Source organism: Mustela erminea, chromosome 3, assembly GCF_009829155.1.
Source record: "Mustela erminea isolate mMusErm1 chromosome 3, mMusErm1.Pri, whole genome shotgun sequence".
Classification (NCBI taxonomy): domain Eukaryota; kingdom Metazoa; phylum Chordata; class Mammalia; order Carnivora; family Mustelidae; genus Mustela; species Mustela erminea.
The window spans coordinates 57011996-57039458 of NC_045616.1; the positions used below are offsets into that span (position 1 = coordinate 57011996).

The window sequence follows — 27463 nt, forward strand, 5'->3', positions numbered from 1 at the left end:
AATATCTAACCCCAGACTATCAAATGATCTCACATTACTAAAAATGGCACCTAACTTTCATTAAGTTTGGGAAAAAATTCCATTTAAATCACTCTATCTGCCATCTCAAAACAGACAACTCAAAATACCTTTCATGCTCAATGTTCTTTTCTAGTTCTTGAACTTCACTTAACAACTTATGTAAGTTTCTAATCTTCGCTTTCTTCTCATTCAGCACCAGAATAAACCGTTTATAAAGATCAGTCTCCAAAGCTTCCTTAGCACTGACACATTTTTCAAATCTAAAATGTAAATAAACAAACAAAAAAAAATCATACAGGTTTTTTTTAGCATTACTATTATTCAAAGCAATACTGAAGATGATTTCAAAAAAACTTTTCAAGGGAAGTACAATTAAAAATCACTTTTATAGGTTTTCATTGACTTAAAGTTTTATACAGATAATTAAACAATTAGAATTTATTGTTTATTAATGTTAGTAATTTATGCAGTGATATAAGGATCAATATTGGAAAATGATACCCAAATACCTTTTAAAAACATCTAAATGCCTAAACTTAATCATTTATTTCCAAAAGAGTATTTTTATGGGAGAAATTTCATACAAGAATAATTAAGCCTATGTTTTCTGTACTTGGCTAATATTACTGTAATAGCAACCGTGATCTTGTTTTGTGATTAAGTGATTTACCTAATCAGTTTTCCCTAAATAGACTATGAACTGCTCCACAGCAAGAACATGACTTAGGCAGTTCTATCTTCAGCACCTCATATATACACGCTCATATATGCATTTATATAATGAATGAAAGTATCCAACTTGAAATTTCCAAGGAGAAATTAATGAAGCAGCAAATGTGAAAGACCACATATCCTCAATTATAGATATATAAGACAAAACATAAAATTTTCTCTATCATTTATAATTCTTTTTACAATGTTCAAATGAGCTAAGAAGAGATGATACGGATTTTATCCTCCCAGATATAAAGAGAGCTAACAAGCAGAGACTGTATATAAGATATGTACACACACATGAACCATGAATAAACCTGTATTTTAAAGATTTAAATATAAATTATTCCATGTAAAATATTATTTTAAATGTAGCCTTGCCCTGCCTAGTTTTCTCTTTACTGTTTATTCATATTTGTTCTATACAGGTATTCTAGCATTTACATTACATATGTATTTATGTATACATATTTCATAGTATTTGAAATACAGAATTTTTCATTGAAAAATTATAAACAAAAATGTCAACATTTGATACTTTTGGTATACATGTCCCTATGCTTTCAACAATCTACTTATCTAAAGATGCAAAGACTTAGTGCCTCTTACAGAATGAAAAGGAACAGAAAGCAGTATATTTTCTGGGAGCAATTACAGCACTCATAGTACAATCACTGCCACGGCTGTGAACTCCATAGGGCAGAGAGCATGTGTGTTTTATTGACTGCTTTATCTTCAGTGCCTAACACAGTGTTGGGCATTCAACAGATGTGGAGAAGCTATTAGAAAATTAATAAAGTGAGTTAATGTGGGCACCTTATAAAGAGAATGAGTGATTGTGAATTTATTTTTCACTCCTTTAACAGCTACTCACCATTTTAACAGCAACAGTTTTCATCCCCTTCAGCTTCTAAAAAAATCCATGGTAAATATTAATATAACAGTACTGCTTTCATCAAGCAAGGCTCTTTAAGAAAGAAGTACACCAAAAAGTGTGGGGGGAAAAAAAGAGCCAAAGTTGAAGAGGAACTGCCAATATCAATGGCTTATGTTAAGCAGGAACATGTCACTGCAATTTTTTTTAATCTAATTTAATTTTTTCTCAGTGTTCCAAAATTCATCTTTTATGTACCACATCCAGTGCTCCATGCAGTACATGCCCTCCTTAGTGTAAGAAGGTTCCCCTTTCTCCACATTGTCTCCAACACTTGTTTACTGTCTTGTTAATTTTGGCCATTCTAACTAGTGTAAGATGGTTTCTCAATGTGGGTTTTTGGGTAATTTTATTTTATTTTTCAGGGTTCCAAGATTCATTGCTTATGTACCACACCCAGCGCTCCATGCAATACATGCCCTCCTTAATACTCACCACCAGGCTCACCCCACCCCTTACCTTCTCCCCTCCAAAATCCTCAGTTTGTTTCTTGGAGTCCACAGCCTCTCATGGTTTGTCTCCCCTTCCAATTTCCCCCACTCACTTCTCCTCTCCACCTCCCTATGTCCTCCATGTTATTCTTTAAACTCCATGAGTAAGTGAAACCATAGGATAACTGACTCTCTATGTTTGACTTATTTCACTCAGCATAATCTCCTCCAGTCCCGTCCATGTTGATACAAAAGTTGGGTATTCATCCTTTCTGATGGAGGCATAATACTCCATTGTATATATGGACCATATCTTCTTTATTCATTTGTCTGTTGAAAGGCATCTTGGCACTTTCCACAGTTTGGTGACTGAGGCCATTGCTGCTATGAACACTGGGGTACAGATGGCCTTTCTGTTCACTACATCTGTATCTTTGGGGTAAATACTCAGTAGTGCAATTGCAGGGTCATAGGGAAGCTCTATTTTTAATTTCTTAAGGAATCTCCACACTGTTTTCCAAAGCAGCTGTACCAACTTGCATTCCCACCAGCAGTATAAGAGGGGTCCCCTTTCTCCACATCCTAACACTTGTTGTTTACTGTCTTGTTAATTTTGGCTATTCTAACTGGTGTAAGGTGGTATCTCAATGTGGTTTTAATTTGAATCTCCCTGAATGCTAATGATGATGAAAATTTTTTCATGTGTCTGCTAATCATTTGTATGTCTCTTTTGGAGAAGTGTCTATTCATGTCTTTTGCCCATTTTTTGACGTGATTATCTGTTTTGTGTGTGTTAAGTTTGAGGAGTTCTTTATATATCTTGGATATCAGCCCTTTGTCTATAGTGTCACTTGCAAATATCTTCTCCCATTCTGTGGGTTGCCTTTGTTTGGTTGACTGTTTCCTTTGCTGTGCAGAAGCTTTTGATTTTGATGAAGTCCTAAAAGTTCATTTTCTCTTTTGTTTCCTTTACCTTTGGAGACATATCTTAAAAGAAGTTGCTTTGGCCAATGTCGAAGAGGATACTGCCTATGTTTTCCTCCAGGATTTTGATAGATATCTGCCTTACGTTGAGGTCTTTTATCCATTTCAAGTTTATCTTTGTGTATGGTGTAAAAGAATGGTCAAGTTTCATTCTTCTATACATAGCTGTCCAATTTTCCCAGCACATTTATTGAAGAGACTGTCTTTTTTCCACTGTATATTTTTTCCTGCTTTGTCAAAGATTGTTTGACCATAGAGTTGAGGGTTCCTATGTGGGCTCTCTACTCTGTTCCACTGGTCTATGTGTCTGTTTTTGTGCCAGGACCATGCTATCTTGGTGATCACAGCTTTGTAGTAAAGCTTCAAATCAAGCAACGTGATGCCCCCAGTTTTGTTTTTCTTTTTCAACATTTCCTTAGCAATTCAGGGTCTCTTCTGGTTCCATACAAACTTTAGGATTGTTTGTTCCAGCTCTTTGAAAAATGCCAGTGGAATTTTAATCAGGATGGCACTGAAAGTATAAATGGCTCTAGGCAGTATAGACATCTAGAAAGACCTCGAGGCAATTGATTGCAAGACTGATGAATCATAATTTTAGACAAGAGCTTTTGAGAGCAGCTGGGGGGAAGGGATTCCTTATGTACAAAGAATGGTCCATCAGAATAACGTCAGACCTGTTCACAGAAACCAGGCAAGCCAGAAAGGGCTGGCAAGACATATTCAGGGCACTAAATGAGAAGAACATGTAGCCAAGAATACTTTATCCAGTGAGGATGACATTCAAAATGGATGGAGAGATAAAGAGCTTCCAAGACCGGCAAGGTTTAAAAGACTTGACCAGCAAGCCAGCACTACAAGAACTATTACAGGGGGTTCTATAAAAGAAGAATGAACCCAAGAGTGTCACAGAACAGAAATTTACAGAGACAATCTAAAGAAACAAGGACTTCACAGGTAACATGATGTCAATAAAAACGTATCTTTCAATAATCACTCTCAACATAAACGGCCTAAACACTCCCATAAAACAGCACAGGGCTGCAGATTGGATAAAACAACAGGACCTGTCCATATGTTGTCTACAAGAGACCCATTTGGAACCTAAGGATACATTCAGACTGAAAGTAAAGGGATGGAGAAGCATCTTTCCTGCCAATGGGCCTCAAAAGAAAGCTGGGGTAGCGATTCTCATATCAGATAAATTAGATTTTAAACTAAAGACTATATTCAGAGATAAAGAAGGACACTACATCATTCTTAAAGAGTCTATCCACCAAGAAGATCTAATAATTGTAAATATTTATGCCCCCAATACCGGAGCAGCCAACTACATAAGACAATGTTAATTAAGATAAAGAGTCATATTGATATGAATACATTAATAGTAGGAGATCTTAACATGCCACTCTCAGTAATAGACAGATCATCCAAGCAGAAAATCAATAAAGAAACACGAGCACTGAATGACACATTGGACCAGATGGACCTCATAGATATGTCACTGCATTTTTATTTCAGATGCAAGTGTTACATAAACATTATATCTCATTTTCTTGTACTATTTTCTAATGTAACATAGTAAGAAAAATTTTTTTTTAAAGATTTTATTTATTTATTTGACAGACAGAGATCACAAGTAGGTAGAGAGGCAGGCAGAGAGAGAGAGAGAGAGAGGGAAGCAGGCTTCCTGCGGAGCAGGGAGCCCGATGCGGGGCTCGATCCTAGGACCCTGAGATCATGACCCGAGCCGAAGGCAGCAGCCCAAACCACTGAGCCACCCAGGCACCCCATAGTAAGAAAAATTTTAAAAGATGAACAGAATACATACACCACCAAAATACTTTAGTATACTATAAAATACTTAACACAAAGGTAAATTAAAAACAAATTATAAAAATGTACAATAAAAATCTTGCACATTATATAAAGTTTTAGGAACAATTAACCACTTGGTTATTGATCTGATTTAAATATGTATTTAATTTCCACATAAAAGACTTCAATAACTCTTAATTGAAAGATTATGTGCACTTAACAACTAACAAGCACATTTCAAAACCTTTATTAAAATTAACACTTGGGGGACGCCTGGGTGGCTCAGTTGGTTAGGCAGCTGCCTTCGGCTCAGGTCATGATCCCAGCGTCCTGGGATCGAGTCCCACATCGGGCTCCTTGCTCCGCAGGGAGCCTGCTTCTCCCTCTGACTCTGCCTTCCACTCTGTCTGCCTGTGCTCGCTCCCGCTCGCTCTCTCTCTGATAAATAAAATCTTAAAAAAAAAAAAAAATTAACACTTGGTACAACACTTGGACAAAAATGAAAATAAATATGAAAATAAAGTATCAAGTAATTTGTCTAATGAATACTGTTAATCCTAATAACTGGTATCACAACTAAATTGTTAAAGGTAACATGTCTGTGACAGGAACACAAACAAGAGAATAAATGGCATCCTATGACTTAACCTTGCTTGGTTTTAGCAAACTTTTAGGATTTTCTTGCAACCAAACTTCCAACCATCAAACTGGTTAACACTTCCTAGACAAAGCTAGGGAGTAGGGGTTGGCTGGACAGAGTATTACTGTGAACAGGACAAAAATTTATTCTCAATTAATTAATTTATCAACAAATCTGGATTGAAGAATCCAGATTTCTATTAAATATTCAGTAGCTAAGAAGTACATACCATCTTCCTTACCCTATTTTTTTATTAACATATAATGTATTATCTATTTCAGTGGTACAGGACTGTGATTCATCAGTCTTACACATTCACAGAACTCACCATAGCACATATCCTCTCTCCTTCCCCCATTTTTAATGCCAATCCTCTCTTACAGCATTATGATGCTACAAGGCCTTCCATTATTACTTGCCTCCTGCCAACCTTTCACTGAAAGAACTAGACTGGTATTAGAAGATGAGGCCATTTAGTGAAGGAGAAACATGGGATTCACTGTCAAGTCAGTGATACTAAAGGAGAACTAACATACAACTAGATTAGACTACAACTAGTCCAAGGATCATCTCCAAGGAAAAACTCAAACCCGATGAAAACAAAAATAATATCAAACAGGAAGGGGCTAATGATGCTTCATCCTTTCAACAGTGACTAGGACAACAGAACAATAATGTTAAGGTTAATTAGTATCCTAGGATTGACATATCTAAAACTATGACACAATACTAATTTTAAAAAATTAAAAGGATAAAGACTAAGTATAAAAATAGTGAATATCCATCAGAAAGGATGAATACCCAACTTTTGTAGCAACATGGACGGGACTGGAAGAGATTATGCTGAGTGAAATAAGTCAAGCAGAGAGAGTCAATTATCATATGGTTTCACTTATTTGTGGAGCATAACAAATAGCATGGAGGACATGGGGACTTAGAGTGGAGAAGGGAGTTGGGGGAAATTGGAAGGGAAGGTGAACCATGAGAGACTATGGACTCTGAAAAACAATCTGAGGGTTTTGAAGGGACGGGGGGTGGGAGGTTGGGGTACCAGGTGGTGGGTATTATAGAGGGCACGGATTGCATGGAGCACGGGGTGTGGTGCAAAAATAATGAATACTGTTATGCTGGAAATAAAAAATTTAAAAAAAAATAGTGAATATTAAAAATAAAATACTTCTATGCAGAAAAACAGTCTAAGAATAGTATCAAAAAATAATAACAAAAATAGGAGCAGAAACAAGGCAATTATATGCAAAAATATAATCCAATCTAAAACAGATTAAAAAGATAACCCAAAATAAAACATCAGATACATAAATGTGAACATGTGGTGCTTAGAAATCATGCAGTAACCTTTTTACAATCATCTCTGGCCAAATTTATATCCAGGTCAGGGATGTACAGCAAAAGAAAATGTGAATGGAGATCAGAGGACAAAGAATGCTACAAGAACTGGAAAAGAAAGCAGTGTAAAGAGATTTAATAAGGCTTTAAGTACTGAAGAAGATGGTAAACAGCTGTTCCTCATCCTCTCTGACAACAGAATAAGAGGAAATGGCCTTCAACTATACCATGAAGGACTCAGATTACCAAGAGATGGAAGGAACAATTTTCTGACTGTGACTGTTCTTAAACACTATAATGGGCTACCAAGGGGAGTTGAAGCTATCTCCTCAGGTCTTTAAAAATCAGACTGAATTCATCTGGATAAAATGTGATCCTAGCTTGAAGGCAGAGATGAAGTAAAAGAGCTTTCAAGGTCTCTTCTATTCTAATGATTCCATGAGTGTCAACCCAATTCAATCTGCTGAGAACTGCCTCCAGTTACAAGTTTAATAACTTTAATGCAGAATAAAGCTGGAGTTTGACTTGGTGTCTGAATGCAAACAAAAGACCTATTCAGGAATATGGAATTCGAGAGTTGTATTTGAAACTTAATAGGAAAAACAAGTGAAATAAATATAGCTAATAATTTAAGGATTCACATACAATATTTCTAATGTTTTCTCCTTCACCTAAACTATACAAAATTAAATTGATCCAGTTATGTCACTTGTTCAAAACAGAGCTAAGACCACAATTATTAAACAGTTAATAAAAAATAACAGCAAATATATATTAAAAGCCTACACATTAAAGCTTATTTTTTACTCATACTGTAATTTATTTCTTATTCAAACTTCATCTATTCTCCACTGTCATCCCAAATGGAAATGGTTTTAGGGTTGGTTCTGATTATAATTATACATGTTTAAGTTATAAAACATATTTTTAAACTCCCAAAAAAGTAAAAAAAGAAATTTAATCTATAATTCCAGATATACATACACTATTAACATTTAATTTTCTCCCTCTAGATATTTTCTATCTAAAGATATATTTAGCAAAACTGGCATGCTATTCCTCTTTTTGTTAACAACATTTCTCTTCTTAACATATCATTAACATTTTCCATGGTACAAGCACACGTGTATATGACTGGTTTTTGCTCATATGATATCCCATTGTGTATCACCTTTATTTAGGACCTATATCCACCATAGCTTCTAAGGGAATTCTCACCATCTATTTTGTGCCAGTCATTCCCTCACACATACACAATCTGAAACAATGATGGGAAAGAAATGATTGGAGCATGGATGGACACTGATACAAGAGTATCAAAGGCTGCCCAGAAAACTGAGCTGTGGCCAGGCCTAACATGATGGCCACCACTCTAATGATTTTCTACTTCTTATGTCCGCAGTTACCTAACTCGCTATGCTCATGTCCTATTTCTAATTTCCCTAAAGACTCTTCATCAGTACTACTGCCATACAGAAGATGGAGATAGAAATCCTTTGCTCATTTTCCACCATACTAAGGCTCTAGGGAGGGAATATTTAAGAAAGCACTGCCTGGCCACGACCAAGATGTATTTACAGCTCCTTCAAATGGCCACCTTCTCCTGTGATAGGAAAGAAACCCATTTGGGAAATTTGGAAAATAGAGCTAACTAATCTAACATGTGGAATACAATCAAGAGCATAGAATTCTCTGGAGCAGGCTCACTGTCCTCTGGGGGCTAGCACAATGGAACACATTGCCAACCCCTGAAGAAAATATGTGACCTAGTATTTATAAGAAAAGAATAGCTGGAGCATAATAAGCCTGGCGATGAGAGATATGGTTGTACTTCTGGTCAGATAGGAAACATTTTGCCACAATAATGCAAAAGCACTTTCTGGACAGTTCAGGAATAGTAAATCAAGCATCTGGGGGCCACATATTATACACAGCCCTCCCCCACTGTTTTATAGCACAGGGTGCGTTTGTCTCCACCGTCTCATCTTTGTTCCCTGCTGCTTTCCAGTCAAAGGCAGTGGTGGTGAATACTGATGAGGTAACACCTCTTTCAACCTCTGGCAGACATTTTAAAGCAATTTGTTCAAGTACCAAGTACCCAGTCTGCATTTTTGTGGGCAATTTGAGGATCAAATTTCCTATCGTCTTGAGGGTATTCTGAGTTTTAAATATAATGGCTTATCACGGCCATACTACATCTCCTTTAATTGGATTTATTTCACATATAAAAAAGAAAAGCATATCCAAACTACAGATAAAGACCAAAACCATGCTTTCTAGCACAGATATTTGATATTGATTCATACTAACATGATTTTAAAGAGAAAGAGGAAGAGCAAAATTAACTTATTTTTCCCTATGGTTTCCTAATATTTAAATAGTCGTGATTTGGTCTCATTATTATTATACAATTGGAGATAAAAGTTAACTCAGAAATAAAAGAGAACAAGAAACTTCCTTAATATAATAACTAAGAGTCAAATATAGTCAGATTTTATGTGTTAAGTTTACATGTCTTACATTAGTAAATGTAATTGGATATATAGAAACATAATTCGTTCTGGTCAACACCCTTTCCACAAATCTAGATTGATAGTGGTAAACACTTCACATTTTTCATATACTCTCATATTTACTTACCAATCCATATAAAACAATCTTAAGGATTGTCCTAATAAGATCCTAAGTTGGAAAATTATTCTTATGTTTTAGAGTTACTGGTTTGAATGAAAGATAAAAAGTCCACTGGACATATTGGATATAATGATAATATTATTATCATTTTATATACATTCCATGTAACTCTTTCAGATGTTGCCACGTATGTATGTACCAACATGTGCATATGTTATATGTCTTTGTAAAGATATAAATGGTCACAACATACCATTTTGTTTCCTTCAAACATCTTTTACATAACAGAGTAATAAAAAATACACCCTGGGCTGGCCTAGATTATGATACAGTGAAAAAATGCATAATAAGAAATAAAGTGACGTTCTTCAAAATTTAAAAAAAAAAAAAAAAGAGGTGGCAAAATCAGGAAAATAAAGGCTTCCAAATGTCTTATCTAATAAACACAATTACATCACCTTTTTAAAATTCTCAATGAGCAAAATAAGTCTATATCAGGATCCAAAGCACACAGCATCTAAAATAGCTTCCATTTACATAAAGAGTCCATATAAGTAATGAATTGGCATATTTACACTTTGTGTACCTTTTTATTCATTATTGATCCTATAATTTGAGGTAAATTAAATCTTATAAATATCAACTTCCTAAATTTTGATTAATATTAGTGGCTCCTGACTCTCATTGCCTGATTACTCTTTTCGTTCATTAGTTTGATGATGCCACCAAATACTAATGACCTAAAAATGTTAACATACTCCAATAATGTATAGTAATGACCAGTAGTTTGGTTTAATCATACTAAGTAAAGATTTTACGTTAATATATGCTAGTCTACATATATAATAAACTTACAAATCATTAACTTAAGTCTATAACAATATAAAGAGAGCTTAGTGTTTTTATAATACAAGAACATTAGCACATACCGTCCTTGAACATCATTCCAATCTCTCAAAAGCCTTTCATTTTCCTTCTGCAGGTGCTCATTCTTGGCTTGGTTTTCTGTGATGGTGTCCAGGCAATCACAAATAAGTTTTCTAATGACCTCAGCTGGACTTGCAACTTTCTCTAGACTGAAGGAACCAAGTCTGAACTAGAACGAAAGGAAAACATTATTAGTTTGGGGAGAATATCAAGATCGAGTGCGATCTTCTGAGTGGGAAAAAAACATAAGATTCAAATACAGTGCATTTATCAGATATAAATACAGAGAAGAAAAACTGGGCAACTTCCTACCCTCTTATGGAAGTTTATCATGTAAATCAACATATAACTCAAGAATAATTTGTGTGTTAAGTCACTCTTCCACCTCCTAGCAGAGAAGAAAACATCTAAATACCATATAAGCATACTACTGGTTTTTTTAGTACAACTTAATTTAGTCACTACTCAGAGTAAGAAAAGGAATCATAAACGAAGATTTTTTTAAAAGATTTTTTAAAATGTATTTATTTGTCAGAGAGAGAGAACACAAGCAGGGAGAGCGGCAGGCAGAGGGAGAAGCAGACTCCCCACTTAGCAAGAAGCCCGATGTAGGACTTGATCCCAGGACCCTGAGAGCATGACAAGAGCCGAAAGCAGAGGCATAACCAACTGAGCCACCCAGGCATCCATATACACAAAGATTTTTAACTGTACTTACTATTACTAGTGACAGTAACACAGAATAAGTGACATAATTTATTTCTGAAGAAAGGAAAATTCTGGCAATAGTTAAAAGAAATACAGCATTTTAGGGAACTGATAAACCCGGGGGCACCACTCAGTAATTACTTCTGTATCAAAAACCAAATAAATCACAAATAATACTGTCCAATGTCAAGTTTGTATACATCTTACTTCTTCACAAAGGTAAGACTTACAAAAATACATCCTCTACTAGAAGGCACTTTAAAATAAAATAGTATAATATGGTATTATAGTATGGAATTTATAGTATGGAATTTAGAAGGGGATACCAGTTCTCCTCATTTAGCAGATAAAGATAATGAAATACAGTTATTTAATCACAATCATAATTATCCTTACTATTAAAATTATTATAACAGCTAAATATAAGACTTTTAACATGATAACTATTATTATATAGTTACCACATCTCACAGTTGAAATTTAACTCAGGCATAACACACATACAACTCATCTAATCATCACCAAAATGAAACTATTATATCCACTTCATAAATTAGTAAACTGTGGTTCAGAATCATTATCTAATATATTGAAGGAATATAGGCAAAATCCTGCTATGCTATGCTATTATGCTATTTCCTGACATAAGAAGATAACCTAATTAAAAAACTAGTGGGGTACCTGGGTGGCTCAGTCCGTTAAGCATCCAACTTTTGGGTTCTGCTCAGGTCCTGATCTCATGACTTGTGAGATCGAGGTCTACGTAGGACTCCCTGCTCATGGGGAATCTTTTTGGATATTCTGTTCCTCTGCCCCTTGCCCCCACACACACTCTCTCTGTCTCTCTTAAATAAATAAGTCTTTTAAAAATAAATAATAAAAAAATAAAAATTTAAAAACTAGTAAGAGGAAGAATTAGATTCACAACCTACACATAATATTTTTTACCTTTTTTAATTATGATCAGTTAGCCACTATATAGTACATCATTAGTTTTTGATGTAGTGTTCAATGATTCATTAGTTACATATAATACCCAGTGCACATCACAACATGTGTGCTCCTTAATACCCATCACCTGTTACCTGTTACCCCCTCCCCCATTCCCTTCTCCTGTTACCCCCTCCCCCATTCCCTTCTCCTCTGAGACCCTCAGTTCGTTTCCTGGGGTCCAAAGACTCTCATGGTTCATTTCCTTCTCTGATTTCTCTCCCTTCGGATTTCCCTTTTTTCCCCTGTGGTCCTCCGTACTACCGCTTATGTTCCACATATAAGTGAAACCATGTAATTGTAGGTCTCTGCTTGACTCCTTTCAGGTAGCATAATCTCCTCCAGTTCTATCCCCATCAATGCAAATACTGAGTAGTTACCCTTTCTGATGGCTAAAAAATATTCCATTGTATGTATGTACCACATCTTCTTTATCTATTCATCTGTTGAAGGGCATCTCAGCTCCTTCCACAGTTTGGCTCTTATGGAGACTGCTGCTATGAACATTGGGGTGCATGTGCACCTTCTTTTCACTACATCTGCATCTTTGGGGTAAATACCTAGTAGTGCAATTGCAGGCCACAGAGTAGCTCTATTTTTAACATCTTGAGGAACCTCCATACTGCTTTCCACAGTGGCTGTAGAAGCTTGCATTCCCACCAACAGTGCAGGAGGGTTCCCCTTTTCCCACACCCTCACCAACATTTGTTGTTTCCTGTTTTGTTAATTTTTGCCACTCTAACTGGCGTAAGGTGGTATCTCATTGTGGTTTTGATTTTAATTTCCCTGATGGCTAATGAAGTTGAATATTTTCTCATGTCTCTGTTAGCCATTTGTATGTCTTCTTTGGAGAAGTATCTGTTCATGTCTTCTGCCCATTTTTTGACTGGGTTATTTCTTTTTTGAATGCTGAGTTTGAAAAGTTCCTTATAGATATTAGATATGAGCCCTTTATCTGTAATGCCATTTGCAAATTTTTCTCCCATTCCGTGTGTTGCCTCTTAGTTTTTTTTGACTATTCCCTTTGCTGTGCAGAAGCCTTTTATCTTGATGAAGCCCCCAAACTTCATTTTCACTTTTGTTTCCCTTGCCTCTGGAGACATGTCTTGAAAGAAGTTACTGTGGCTGACGTCCAACAGGTTATTGCTTATACTCTCCTCTAGGATTTTGATGGACTCCTGTCTCACACTGAGGTCTTTCATCCATTTTGAGTTTACCTTTGTACATTGAGTAAGGGAATGGTCCAGTTTCATTCTTCTATAGGTAGCTGTCCAGTTTTACAACACCCATTCCTGAATCCAACTCTTCAGAGAATAGGGATAGTGGGAACATTCCTCAATAGCATAAAAACCATCTATGAAAACTCACAGTGAATATCATTATCATCTTTTTAATGTCAAGGACACAACAGGGATGCCCACTCTCCCCACTATTGTTCAGCATAGTACTAGAAGTCCCAGCCTCGTTAATCAGACAACAAAAAAGAAATAAAAGGCGTCCAAGTTGGTAAAGAACAAGTCAACCTCTCTTTGTAGATGACATGATTCTTTAAGTGGAAAACCCAAAAGACTCCATCCCCAAATTACTAGAACTCATACAGCAATTCAGTAATGTGGTGGGATACAAAACTCAATGTGTGAAAAATCTGCTGCTTTCTCATACACTAACAATGAAACTGCAGAAAGGGAAATTAGAGAATCAATTCCATTTATAATAGCACCAAAAACCATAAGATAGTTCAGAATAAATGTAACCAAAGAGGTAAAGGATCTATACTCTAGAAACCACAGACTGCTTATGAAAGAAACTGAGGAAGAAACAAAAAGATGGAAAAACATTCCATGTTCATGGATTAGAAGAATAAACACTGTTAAAATAACTATCCTCTCCAGAGCAATTTACACATTCAATATCTACACATAATTCTTAAAAGACTCTAATAACATTGAGTGAGTGGCAGAACTGAGAGCGAAACTGAAGGGTTTTTGCTGTTTTTGTTTTTTGGGGCTTCCAGATCAGTAATTTCTACTATAGTATTCATCTAATAGAAACATTTCTAAAATGTCTTGCTTTTGAAAGATTATTTCTATAAATATATTATATTCAAACTGAGAAATATTTAACGGTGACTGATAATTCTGAGAAAAATTCCTATTACTCAATTTAGAAATAAAGCTGAAAGTCAATAAAGAGAAAACCTGATATTTGCAATCTACCTGGCATTTTATAAGACATTTCAGTGAATTTATATAACTTAGAAATACTTAGGGTATTCAGGAATTTTTAGGATCATTTAGGCATAATTTAGCAACTATTTGGGTGTTTAACCCCACAAAGTAAACTTTTCTGGACAAATTGTGGTTACTAATTTACTTTAAATTTTCAGGTAGAAAATGGAAGTTCATGTCTTACTTAATACTACAAAAAACCTGGGGTGCCTGTGTGGTTCAGTGGGTTAAAGCCTCTGCCTTTGGCTCAGGTCATGATCTCAGAGTCCTAGGATCCAGCCCCTTTTTGGGCTCTCTGCTCAGTGGGGAACCTGCTTCCCTCTCACTCTCTGCCTGCCTCTCTGCCTACTTGTGATCTCTGTCTGTCAAATAAATAAATAAAATCTTAAAAAAAAAATCTTAAAAAAAATACTATAAAAAATCTGCCAAAAGGCTTAACTACTGATGCTTCCTAGGAAATAAGAAGCCTTACTGACATTCACTTAAAATGTAAAAGAAAACAAAGAATATTAATATTCTCCAGGATTATAGCACATTTTAGAGGACTGAATAGCACTGCTCTTGCCATAAAAAAAAAAAATTACATATTTGTGTGTGTTTTTGAGATCTAAGCAGATATGTCTGTTTAATTTTGTTTTATCTCACCTTTTCCTATTTCTTATCAACAGGGAAATCAGACTAAGAAAAATTGTCCTTTATTTCAATGAGTACACCCAATTATATTAGGCTTATATATGTAAGCAAAATCAAGCACTTTAAGCAATGTTTACCAAATGAAAACCTAGAAAAAGTCTAAGAAGTTTTATTTTTTCAGTTCAAATTATTTCAAACTATTTGTCATTTTTTATTTACTCATTTATTTTTCATGCACTTTAAAGGCCTAAAACATTTGCAGTTTTCATATATAACTAAACATGAGTCTTTTTAAAAGCATAGGAGTTTAAATAAGACAGTTTATCTGGGGTGCACAGGTGGCTCAGCCAGTTAAAGAGTCCAACTTTTGATTTCTGCTCAGGTCAAAGCTCAGGAGCATGAGATAGAGCCCACACTGGACTCCACTCAGGGCCAGAAGCCTGCTTAAGACTCTCTCTCTCTCTGCCCTTCTCCGTCTGCCCCTCCCTACCTCACTCTCTAAAAAGAAAAAAAAAAGAAAGAAAAAAATATATACACACATATAAAAAGAAAGGTTTATGTGTATAAAGAATATATAATTTGAAAGTAAATTTAAGGGGAAAAATAAATCAAAGCGTTTACTTTTTGAGGCTTTTCTTAGTATACTAAACACATACACACAAAAGTTAAAGAACACCTACAGAATATATAGAATATAACTCTGAATTGATATAAAAAAGAAAAATTAAGCTTATTGTTATATAATAGACTATGTTATCAGTAAAACCTAAATCTATAAAATGACTCTGTATTCTCTCATTATCACAACTGTCAGGCAGCTTTGACTAAGAAGGGCATTTTTAAAAAGAAAAGAGTTTTTCATTATTTGGAAATTTCAACAATGCCAAATAGATAATGAATTCATATCATATCACTTTTATACTGAATAAAGTAATTGGTAAAATACAAATGCACAGACAAGCATAAGTCCAGCTGCCTATTCATCTATTTTAGATGGCAAAGGAAGAAGGAACCAATTCTAAATCACTAATAAGCAATTTCTTTCAAAATATCATATAAACCTATATATTCAAATTCCAAAAGACAAGTCTTAAATCTCTTGGCTAATCACTACAGAATAAACTTAGAATATCATTTCTTCTTAGGAATAGGCAACTATTTCCTGCTTCTATTTCCTAATTATATTCACTAGTTTTTGGTCCTTTAATGGATGTGAACATGATAGTCTAAACAATAAACATATTCAAGAAGTATCTAGAAATTCAATACAAGAAACAAAATTTACTTGACCATCTGACTGGACCACCCTTCCTGTAAAACACACAGTTCAGACTCACAGCATAAAGCTTCCTTCTACTTTCACTCCTGCTGTTCCAGCCTTTCCACATCATTGAAGATGTAAGGGGACATATGCACTGAACTTTGATTAGGGCCTTTTATCAGACCTAATGAAGTCAGAAGCATAAAATATTTCTGCACTCTAACCTGTATCAAGCCAATTTTTTTTTTAAGATTTTATTTATTTATTTGACAGACAGAGATCACAAGTTGGCAGAGAGGCAGCCAGAGAGAGAGGAGGAAGCAGGTTCCCTGCTGAGCAGAGAGCCTGATAAGGGGCTCGATCCCAGGACCCTGGGATCATGATCTGAGCCGAAGGCAGAGGCTTTAACTTACTGAGCCACCCAGGCGCCCCTCAAGCCAATTTTTAAAGAAGATTTATTTTAGAGATAAAGAGAGAGCACAGGTCTGGGAAGGAGCAGAGGGAGAGAGACAAAAAGACTCTGTGCTGAGCACAGAGCCCAACGGGGGATCAATCCAAAGACCCTGAGATCACGACCTGAGCTGAATCAAAAGACAGACACTTAACTGACTGAAGCCACCAAGACACCCTAGGGTTTTGTTTTGTTTTGTTTTTTTGTTTTTTGTTTTTCCTAAACAGAGACAGAGAGCATGAGAGCTCCAGGAGGGGGTGGATGGGTGTTGGGAGTGGGGAGGGGCAAAGGGAGAGAGGGAGAGAGGGAGAGAGAGATTCTTAAGCAGGACCCATGCCCCAGTATAGAGCCTGATGGCAGGGCTTGATCTCATGATCCTGAGATCATGACCTAAGCTGAAATTAAGAGTCCGATGCTTAACCAACTGAGCCACCCAGGCACCCCATATCCAGCAAATCTTTATACTAGCCCACATATAAAAAGAGGCAACTTTAAAAAGCATTATTTTTAGATTTGATTTATTTATTTATTTATTTAAAGAGATCACAGGCAGGCAGAGAGAGAGAGCTGGGGAAACAGGCTCTCTACCTAGCAGAAAGCCTGATGTGGGGCTCGATCCCAGGACCCTGGGATCATGACCTGAGCCAATGGCAGAGGCTTTAACCCACTGAGCCACCCAGGCACTCCCTAAAGTATTATTTTTTTAAAAAAAAAAGAAAATTTACACAAAAACCACACTGTATGGATGCCATGGTTTTAAAAACTTCTACTTTAACTTTTTGTTTAATATAGAAGGCTATTAGCACAGCTTTTCCTTAATTATTAGTTCTATAATTTCAAAATAATCTACACTATAAAATTGGGACTTCAAATGGTACACCAGAATCAGAAACCTCAAATTAAAGGCATCCTGAAAGCATGTCTCCCCTTTAGAGGCATGGACAAAAAAGTTTCTTTTTGTAGTCAGTTCTCAGAATCTTACAGATAATTCGGTACATAGACCTATACTAGGCACTTCATTCCGTTTGTAATCTAAAATTTTAAACCACATCTTTATTTTTCTGCGTAAAAAATTTGAGAACAATTAACCTTTAAAATGTTGATAATAATAGGAGTTTGCACTAGTTGGTTCCAAAGTGTCATAATTTTAGATATTAAAACAAACAAATAATAGCATTTTCAAAACTTGACCTGCATTAAAAATTCTCAATTTCAGAGAACTTTTCCTTTTTTTTTTTGGCCCAGGCTTTGTTTATTCTGGATATCTGTCAATTCTTAAGGCCAGGATTAAATACCATACCTCCTTACCACTTCAAAGTCCAGGTCACATTCTCTATAACTACTTTAGTCTATACTGACCTTTCTATTCTTAATACTTCAGAGTCTGTCTCTCAATTTTTCCCTCCTGTCATCCTCCCTATATTTTCCTCTGGTTGTTTCAGAAATGTAGTCTAGCTCTTTAAGCTAGCTCTAGCTTTCTAGTTCTTTAAGATCGGAAGGTCTATCTTGTATTTCTCTTCCACCACCTAGACAGTAACTTGCACAGCTCTATGCAAATATTAAGCACTACACAGAGACTTCAATTTTTTATTTGAATAATCCTTATTAATAAAGGAATGTAATTATAATGGGGCAAGCAAATGAAAAACTGAGACAATGGCAATGGGTCACCTGGGTGGCTCAGTCAGTTAAGTGTCCAACTTTTGATCTCAGCTCAGGTCTTGATCTCAGGATTGTGAGTTCAAGCCCCACTCTGGGCTCCACACTGGGAGCAGAGTCCACTTAAAAACAAAACAAACAAACAAATAAAAATTGGGCCCTGATGCTCTGAATACAAATTAAGAAATATTTTTAAATAGTATAAGAATATAACAAAGTTTTCTTATTGAATAGTATAATTAAAACAAAAAAATGCATGCTAAGAAACTGTATCATGACTTGATACTATGCTAATATATATGTTTAATAAAACCTACACAGATTATTTTTTGTCAGATTTTTTTAAAGAATGTTATAAAATTATATACTCAGTTTTCAGCTTCTTTGGAGTGACCAAATTAAAGAGACTATATAGCATTAGTAAATTATACAAAATAAACACTATAAATAACCATTAACCAATTCCTGGGGGATTGTTTGTGGCCCTTCTGAATGTTTCTGGGGAGGGAGAGTTATCATAGTGTCGGTTGATATTCTCCTTAGAATATCAATCAAACTTCAATTAAAGAATTTGAGTATTGATATATTATCCAAGTAGTCTAAATAACCTTGCAGAATTACTCTTTGCTACTGTCCTGGGAACCAAAATGTAAAGCTAAATGAAAAGGAGAAATAAAGATATCTTGATTGTTATTACTAGGCAAATGACAGCAGAGAGGAACTCATTTTTTTCAGTATGTGTTTTTAATTTATTCCTATCAGAAAAAAGTTTGGCTATACCTAGATATGTGTACACTAAAAAAGAAAAGCCTGCCCATTATAGTTTATAATTCAGAATGTTTTACCTATTTTAGACAAATACATAGTTGCATATACCTAGACATTATAATACACAGTCACAAAATTCAGTAATTGTAGGAAATCAGTCAAGTTCTGTAATAAAAAAAGAGACCAAACTGTATTACTTTGCCCTACTTATTTTAATTATCACTTGCTCATAATTTGGATCAAATATATTTCTACTAAGATACATGTAATGAACTCTTCGGTTTAGTGGCCTGTTGAAATGTTTATTTCATATTTAAATAAGTAACATTACAAATATACCTCCTGATGCAGTAATTTCTTAAGGCTGACAACTGGTAACGTTTCTTTTCTAAGACATGTAGAACTTAGAAAAGAATACTGATAAGGACTTCTTCTAAAAAAGATAAAAGAGCTACATATAGTATGAGACCAGTAATCTCACCTTTTTTACTATTTCCTTGCCCAAATTTCTTATAGTTCATAAAAAAAAATGTTTAAATATCTCAAGATGATTTTATGATCAAGGAAGGCTCTGTATATTTTAGATCCTGTAGGATCTAAATGCAATAACCTAAAAGTGAAAAATACTCTGATCTCAAATTAGAGTGCAAACAAAATTATTAGAATTTTAAGGCCATGCTATGTGCTTTAATAGATTAAACATCATCTAAGAATTCTTATTCTGGTCCTCATAATTGTAAAAATCTTTGGTAGAAGTCAGAGAATCCTTCACAACAAAAAATCCAAAGCCTATGTGGTAAGCGAATCTTAGAAGTTACTTTTACTTTGAATGACTATAAATGTTCACTCCACTACTGTCTTAAAATAGATGATGATTCTTTCGGTTCATGAGAAATATAGTAAAATTCAGATTTATCTCAGCCTAATTAAGAGTTAAAATTAACAATGAAAAATTATACTACACGGGGATTTACAATCAACTGGAACGTTTTTTATAGTAACTGGATTGGGGGAGGGGGATAGAGAGCAGCAGTTGCGTATTATTTCCCTGTTACTTTATTTTGGGTAGTAGGTAGTGATAAAGAAATATTGCCTTAGATTCCCTGACACTCTTCTAAATCTCTTAATACTTATCTAATCACATCTGTGCAATATGCTTCTCTGTCTTCCAGTTAGATGCTAAATGGTAATGTTTCTTGGCATGGTCTCTTGACCTACTTTTCTTTTTCCTCTATATTTATAGGGTTATCCACAATCACAGCCTCCATTATTACAGATAAATTGAAATCTGCCAAATGTATATGTAGGTGAGGCCTGTCCTAAACTGCAGACTTACATACACATTTAACTCCTTTTTGGAATGGTGCCAGCAAGATGACCTATGCAAACCTGAAACTGTAAATGCCAAAACAGAATTCATTGCTCATCCCCCTCACTACTATACTAGCTCTTCCCTGAATTTTCCACTAGACATTCACTGTTCACTCAGTTACACTTGGGTGGTCTAGTGAGTAAGTATGGATAGCTAACAGAGCATTGCAGTATTTACTTTTTTTTTTTTTTTTTTGCAGTATGCTAAAAGCTGCAAAAGGATAGTGGCTACATATTACACATAAGTATCCCCAATTTTTTTCCCTTAAGTTAGTAGGCTTTTTTTTTTTTTTAGAGCACTTTCAGTTTTACAGAATAATAGAATGGGGACAGTTCCCATACATGCTCCCCCACCCACAGGTGCCCCTAATATTAACATCTGCATGCATGTGCTACATTTGCTACAATGGCTGAGATCAGTATTGTTTAGCTAGTAATACTTAAATTCCATAATTTACAGCAGAGTTAATTATTTGTATGGTACAGCTGACCCTTGAGCGACATGGTTTTGAAGGGCACAGGTCCACTTACACGTGGATTTTTTATAATACCGTCCTGTAAATTTATTTTTTCTTCCTTAAGATTTTCTTAGAAACATTTTCTTTCCTCTAGCTTATTTTATTGTAATATAGTATATAATACATATAAAGTATAAAATATGTGTTAGGAGACAGTTTACGTTATTGGTAAGGCTCCTGGTTAACAACAGACTATTAGGAATTAAGTTTAGGGGGAGTCAAAGTTAGTATCCCCATTCTTACATGGTGAAATACAGAATACATTCATTCATTCATTTATCAGACTTTCTGAGTATGTACTATATACCAGGTATTGGAGACACTGCTGTGGGAAAGGAAAACAATGTGTCTGTTCTCTTGGAAAGCGTTGATGGTACACAATGATTATAATTTCACATAGCTGTAGAATCAAAGAAGGAAATAAAAGAGGTAATTGATTGTGACTGGAGGGCAGCATATCTTTGGATATGGTGGTCAGGGAACAAGACCTTGCAAAAACTTAGGGGGACTACACAGCAGATGAGATGGAAAAGGTAGACAAGAGACTAGGTCACACAGGACTTTGTAGGCCACAGTAAGAAGTTGAACATTTATTCCAATTATAACAAAAAGCCATTGGAAAGTTATATGCAGGAAAATGACTGCTTAAATAGCACACAGCACTTAGCCTCTAAGATTGCATCTGATTATCTCAGCCTCCTGGGACTCCTACCCTATGTAATCCCCTCCCCTCAAGTGCAGGAAGGCCTGTGATTTGCTTCCAACCAACAGAATACAGCAAAGGTGACATATATAACTTCCGTGATTAAGCTACAGAAGATTATAATATCCAGGGCGCCTGGGTGGTTCAGCAGGTTAAAGCCTCTGCCTTTGGCTCGGGTCATGATCTCAGGGTCCTGGGATCAAGCCCTGCATCAGGCTCTCTGCTCAGCAGGGAGCCTGCTTCCTCCTCTCTCTCTGCCTGCTTCTCTGTGATCTCCATCTGTCAAATAAGTAAATAAAATCTTTAAAAAAAGAAAAAAGATTATAATATCCATCTTGCTAATAGAGTCTTTCCTTTTATGACACTAGCAGCTATGTTGGAGAAGCCCATGCAACAGGGAACAGAGAGTGATCTCTGACAAATAATCATCTTAAAACCATGGGAAGTCTCTAGCCAATAGCCAGTGCATTAGATGGGTTCACTAAAGATAAGGAAACAATAAGATGTTTATACACGTAGGAAGACTTATTGCAAGGAATTGGTTTACATGATTATGAAGATAGGTAAGTCCAAAATCTGTTGGGTGGACCCAGGAGGCTGGAAATCTAGGAAGAGTCAGTGAAATCTCTCGACAGATATCCCTCTTGTTCTGGAGAGATCAGGCTTTTGTGCTGTTCAGGCCTTCAACTGACTGACTGGGGTCATCCCTTATTTGGAGGGCTTTCTGTGGTCCCCAAAGTCCACTGACCTAATTTTAATCTCATCCAAAATCTTCCTCACAGAAACATCCAGAATAGTGTTTGACCACCATATAATATCTAGGCCCTTGCAGCCCATCCAAGTTAACACATAAAGTTAACCATCACAGCCGGCAAGAAACTGAGGTCCTCAGTCCAACAGGCTACAATGAACCGAATTGTGCCAACATCAACATGATCTTAAAAACAGATCTTTCACCTTGAGATGAGACTGCAGCTCTGGCCAAACCTTGATTACAGCTTTCACAGGAGTCCTAGCAAAGCCACGCCTGGATTTCTGACCCACGGAAACTATGAAATAATAAATGTGCACGGTTTCAAGCTACCAAGTCTGTAATAATCTGGTACTCAACAATACATAATTAATACAAATGTGCTTCAATATTAGCAGTCTAAAAACAAAACCAAACCTCCTTAATGTCATTTCTAATTCTAGCTACTGTTCATTTTTCTGCTTCTGTTACAGCAAAATTTCTCCAAAAATATATGCAGTATCTTCCAATGGTCCTGCTTCCAATAGTTACTAGCCACATGTGAGCTATTTAAGTTTAAATTAGCCAAAATTAAAAACTGAGCTCCTCTATAATACAAGTCACATTTCAGGGTTCAACAGCGACATGTGGCTAGTAGCAGCTATGTCAGATAGCACAGATACAGGAAGTTTTCTGGAACAGCACTGAACTGTTTCCTCATTTTATTACAACCCATTTTCTCTTTAAATACTCCAATACACAAAAAGGCTTTTTTATAATCTGGCCTATGAGTACCTCTCTAGCTGCATCTCTCACTTGAATAGGTCAATTATTCCCATATGTAACAGGCAGCTTCCCCCAAATGTAATGGTGCTACCCCCAAAATGTCTACACCCTACTTTCTGTAACTTGTGAATATGTTACTTTTGCTGTGAAAAGAGGACTTTGCTTATGTGTTAAGGATAAAGACCTTGAGATGAGGAGATCATTGTAGATTATCAGGATGAGCCCAATCTATTCACATAAATCCTTATGATCAGAGAACCTTCCTTTCTCAGCTACAGTGAGAAGGACATGAAATTTGAAAAGAAGCACGGAAAGATGCTAAATTGATGGCTTTGAAGACAGAAGGAGACCACGTACCAAAATGTGGGTGGTTTCCAGAAGCTCAAAAAAGGCAAGGCATTGGGTTCTTCTGTACAGCTTCCAGAAAGAGATATAGTCCTGCTGACACATTGATTTTAGCTAGGTGAGACTACTATGTTGGACTTTTTTTTTTAAAGATGCTCTTTTCTTTCTGTTTTTCTCTTTTTCTTTCTTTAGAGAAAGTGAGCCCATAAATTTAGGGGAGGAGGTAGGGGAAGAGGGAAAGGGAGAGAGACGATCTCAAGCAGACTCCATGCTGAGCATAGAGCCCCACGCAGGGCTCAGTCCCACAACCCCAAGCTCATGAACTCAGTCAAAATCAATAGATGGACCCTTAACTGACTGAACCACCCAGATGCCGCTGTGTGGGACTTTTGACCTACTGAAACATGGAATAGTGAATCTATGTTATTTTGAGCTACTAAGTTTCTGGTTATTTGTTTTATTTTATTTAAAAATAAATACAGTGTAACAGGGTCTATGGTAATAACTAACCCCCAGTGATGCCCACATCCTATTATCCAGAATCTGTAAATATTACTTTATACAGCAAAAGGGACTTTGCAGATGTGATTAAATCAAGGATCCTGAGATGGGGCTATTATCATGGATTATCCAGGAGGCCCAATGTAAACACAAGGGTCCTTATAAAGGGGAAGCAGGAGATCAAATTGAGCAAAGAGAGTGTGATGATGAAAACAGATATTGGAATGATATGGACACAGGCCAAGGAAGGCTGGCAGAAGCTTGATGCTGAAAGAAATAAGAAAACCACTAAGTTTCTGGTACTTTGTTACAGTGGTAACAGGAAACTATGAGTCTTTGCATATTCTTCCTGCATGTTCTTCTCCCTGAATTGCACATAGCTTCCTCTTATATTTTATTCAAGTCTCTATTCAATGTTATCTCTGGAAACACTGTCTTTACTACCTTAACTATGATATAAGCATTTCAGAACCCTCCATATAATCCTACAAAGAAATATCAATAGTAAAGGTATTAAGAATATCTTACAATCTTCATAGCAGTCATCATCTTAATTCATTTTATTTATAAATAGTTATTGTCTCCCTTCCCCATGATCACAGTAGGGATTCAAAATATGTTTGTTAACTGGGTGAATCAATACTTGGTCATAAATGCTGCAAATATTTGTTGGTTTGGCAATATTACTAATAGAGCACTTACATTTTAATGTAGTCAAATCTAAAATTGGTTTCCTGTGGGGTTCCTGGCTGGCTCAGTGAGTAGAACATGCAACTCCTGATCTCGGGATTATAGGTTTCATCCCACAATGGGTATAGAGATTACTTAAAAATAAAATCTTAAAAAAATAATAATAGTTTCCTTTCAAGGTTTGCAAATCAGAGAAAGTTACTATTTACCTATATTTTCATTTTTATTTCTCCAAATACATTATCAATGTTTCCTCACCATTTACTCAGTGAACCATTCTCTCCCTACTGACATAATATGCTGCGATTATTAGAAACTACATTTTTATGTATACTTAAGTATTTTCTTGAGTTTCCGCTTTCATACCATTGTTCACAATTCTTTTACTAGTGCTAGGATGCTCTTTTAATTATTACGGCTTTATAATAGGTTTTACCATTAAAGATTAAAGATCTCATAATTCCTTTTCTCAATATTGTATTATCTAATTTTGCCAAGCACATTCCAGGAATTTTGACTGTGAATTTCAGACAAGCCAAAAACAAACAAAAAAAGCAACTAAAAAAATACTAGGAACTTTGTTTGTAATTATTCATTTTCAAATTATTGTATAAGGAATTATATTCAGTGGGGAGTCTGCCCTTCCCTCTCTCTCTGCTTGCCTCTCTGCCTACTTGTGATCTCCCTCTGTGTGTTAAATACATAAGTAAAATCTTCAAAAAAAAAAAGGAATTAACTTATTTCCAATATGAATTAACAGTATAATTCCTCCATTCAGGATCATTATGTTTCTTCACCTAATCAAGAATTATTTTGGGGGTGCCTGGGAGGCTCAGTGGGTTAAGCCTCTGCCTTCGGCTCAGGTCATGATCTCAGGGTCCGGGAATCGAGCCCTGCATTGGGCTCTCTGCTCAGCAGGGAGTCTGATTCCCCTTCCCTCTTTGCCTGCCTTTCTGACTACTTGTGATCTCTCTCTCTCTCTGTCAAATAAATAAATAAAATCTTTTTTAAAAAAGTTATTTTTCTGTCTTTTGTTTAAGTTTCTCATTGTTTTTTTTAAACCAGACTCCCTCCACTGCAACTGATAAGACTACCAGATGATCTTAGATAGAAATATAAATGCAACTGTTTATCCACCTTATTTTTGATACCTTGGTCATATCAAAAGAATTACATGATCCATGGGAAACTTAGAAATCTCTATTTTAGAAACCCAAAACTGGCATTTATTTTCAGTGTAGTACTGCACAAGCAATTTGTAACCAGTTTTCAAAAATAATGACTTATCCTATAGAAGATTCATGAACAAAAACCTAAGCACTGATTGTGAAGGATTTTGCAAACAAATCACAATAGAAGTAACACCTAAGGGCACAAAAAACTTCACTCTCTTAAGACAGTTTGAATTTGATTTTCTTTTAAGAATGGGTGATTATTTTAACACAGCAGCATTCCAGAGTGGCCATGACAGAGAAAAATGTCACTGGGGCTGGGATCACTGCTTTGCTTAGTTTCTAAGGCCCCACAGAAATAGTAAGCAAGCAAACACTGGACAAAACTTATAATAAAATATCCTGCTATGGGATAATTAGGAAATGTGTTAATAAAACATAGGATGAAATGGCATGGATCATTTATTTCAGAACTTAAACCTTAGTTTATCCTGTTAAGTAACAATTGCTCAGGTCTGTCATAACATTCTCCAGGAAAATTAAAAGAGTAGACTCTTGTATTTTTTTTTTTTTCTGATTATAAAATTCTGGCCCTTGGTCATTTAAAAGTTTTAGAAACTTAAGGCCAACCTCCCCTATCCTGCCCCAAAGCACTTAATGATATTTTTTGATGAAATAGCATGACTGGTTAAAAGTCATGATACTGACATTAGAAATGTTTTGGAAACAAAGTATTTTCATAAAAAATTGTGTTAACTGTAACTCTAATATCCGTAAAATCAATTATCATAAACTAATAAACTCAAAATTAGTGATCCTCAAAAAATCATAAAAGCACCAAGTATCTTTAAATCCTCAACTTAAATGAAATGATGAAACATGAAATCAAAGACAAAGTATGTTCATTTTTCTGTATGGTTTATGAATTTACTTCTAAAAAAATTTCAAAGCTTAATAGTTGCCTTTTAAAAATTATGGATTAAAATCTCTTCTGCCATATTTTTTTTCATTCAGAAATATTTACTAAGGGGACACCTGGGTGGCTCAGTCAGTTAAGTATCTGACTCTTGATCTCCAGCTGAGATTTTGATCTCAGGGTTGAGAGTTCAAGCTGTGCACTGGGCTCCACACTGGGTGTGGAACCTACTTTAAAAAAACAAAAAAAGGGGCGCCTGGGTGGCTCAGTGGATTAAGCCGCTGCCTTCAGCTCAGGTCGTGATCTCAGGGTGTTGGGATCAAGCCCCGCATCAGCCTCTCTGCTCGGCAGGGAGCCTGCTTCCTCCTCTCTCTCTGCCTGCCTCTCTTCCTACTTGTGATCTCTCTCTGTCAAATAAATAAATAAAATCTTTAAAAAAAAAAAAAAGTACTAAGAATCCTAAAAAATCTATCTATTATAATTCAATGGCAGATTTTTAGGAAATAAATTTCTTTTCCTTTCTTTTTTTTTTTAAAGATTTTATTTATTTGACACACAGAGATCACAAGCAGGCAGAGAGAGAGGG

At 35.7% G+C, this 27463-nt stretch overlaps 1 protein-coding gene across 9 annotated transcripts in view; it reads right to left on the reverse strand.

Annotated features, from left to right (window-relative positions):
* XRCC4 (X-ray repair cross complementing 4) overlaps positions 1–27463 on the reverse strand; it is a 344365-nt gene that overhangs the window by 230382 nt on the left and 86520 nt on the right. For all 9 annotated transcript variants that reach the window (XR_004283926.1, XM_032335817.1, XM_032335822.1 and 6 more), the window contains exons 4-5: positions 10450–10616; positions 129–281 (exon numbers count right to left, since the gene is read on the reverse strand). Coding sequence is in view for 8 of the 9 variants with exons in the window: in XM_032335817.1 (XP_032191708.1) it covers positions 129–281; positions 10450–10616 (320 nt within the window). In the remaining variant the exon portion in view is untranslated. The remainder of the gene's footprint in view (positions 1–128; positions 282–10449; positions 10617–27463) is intronic.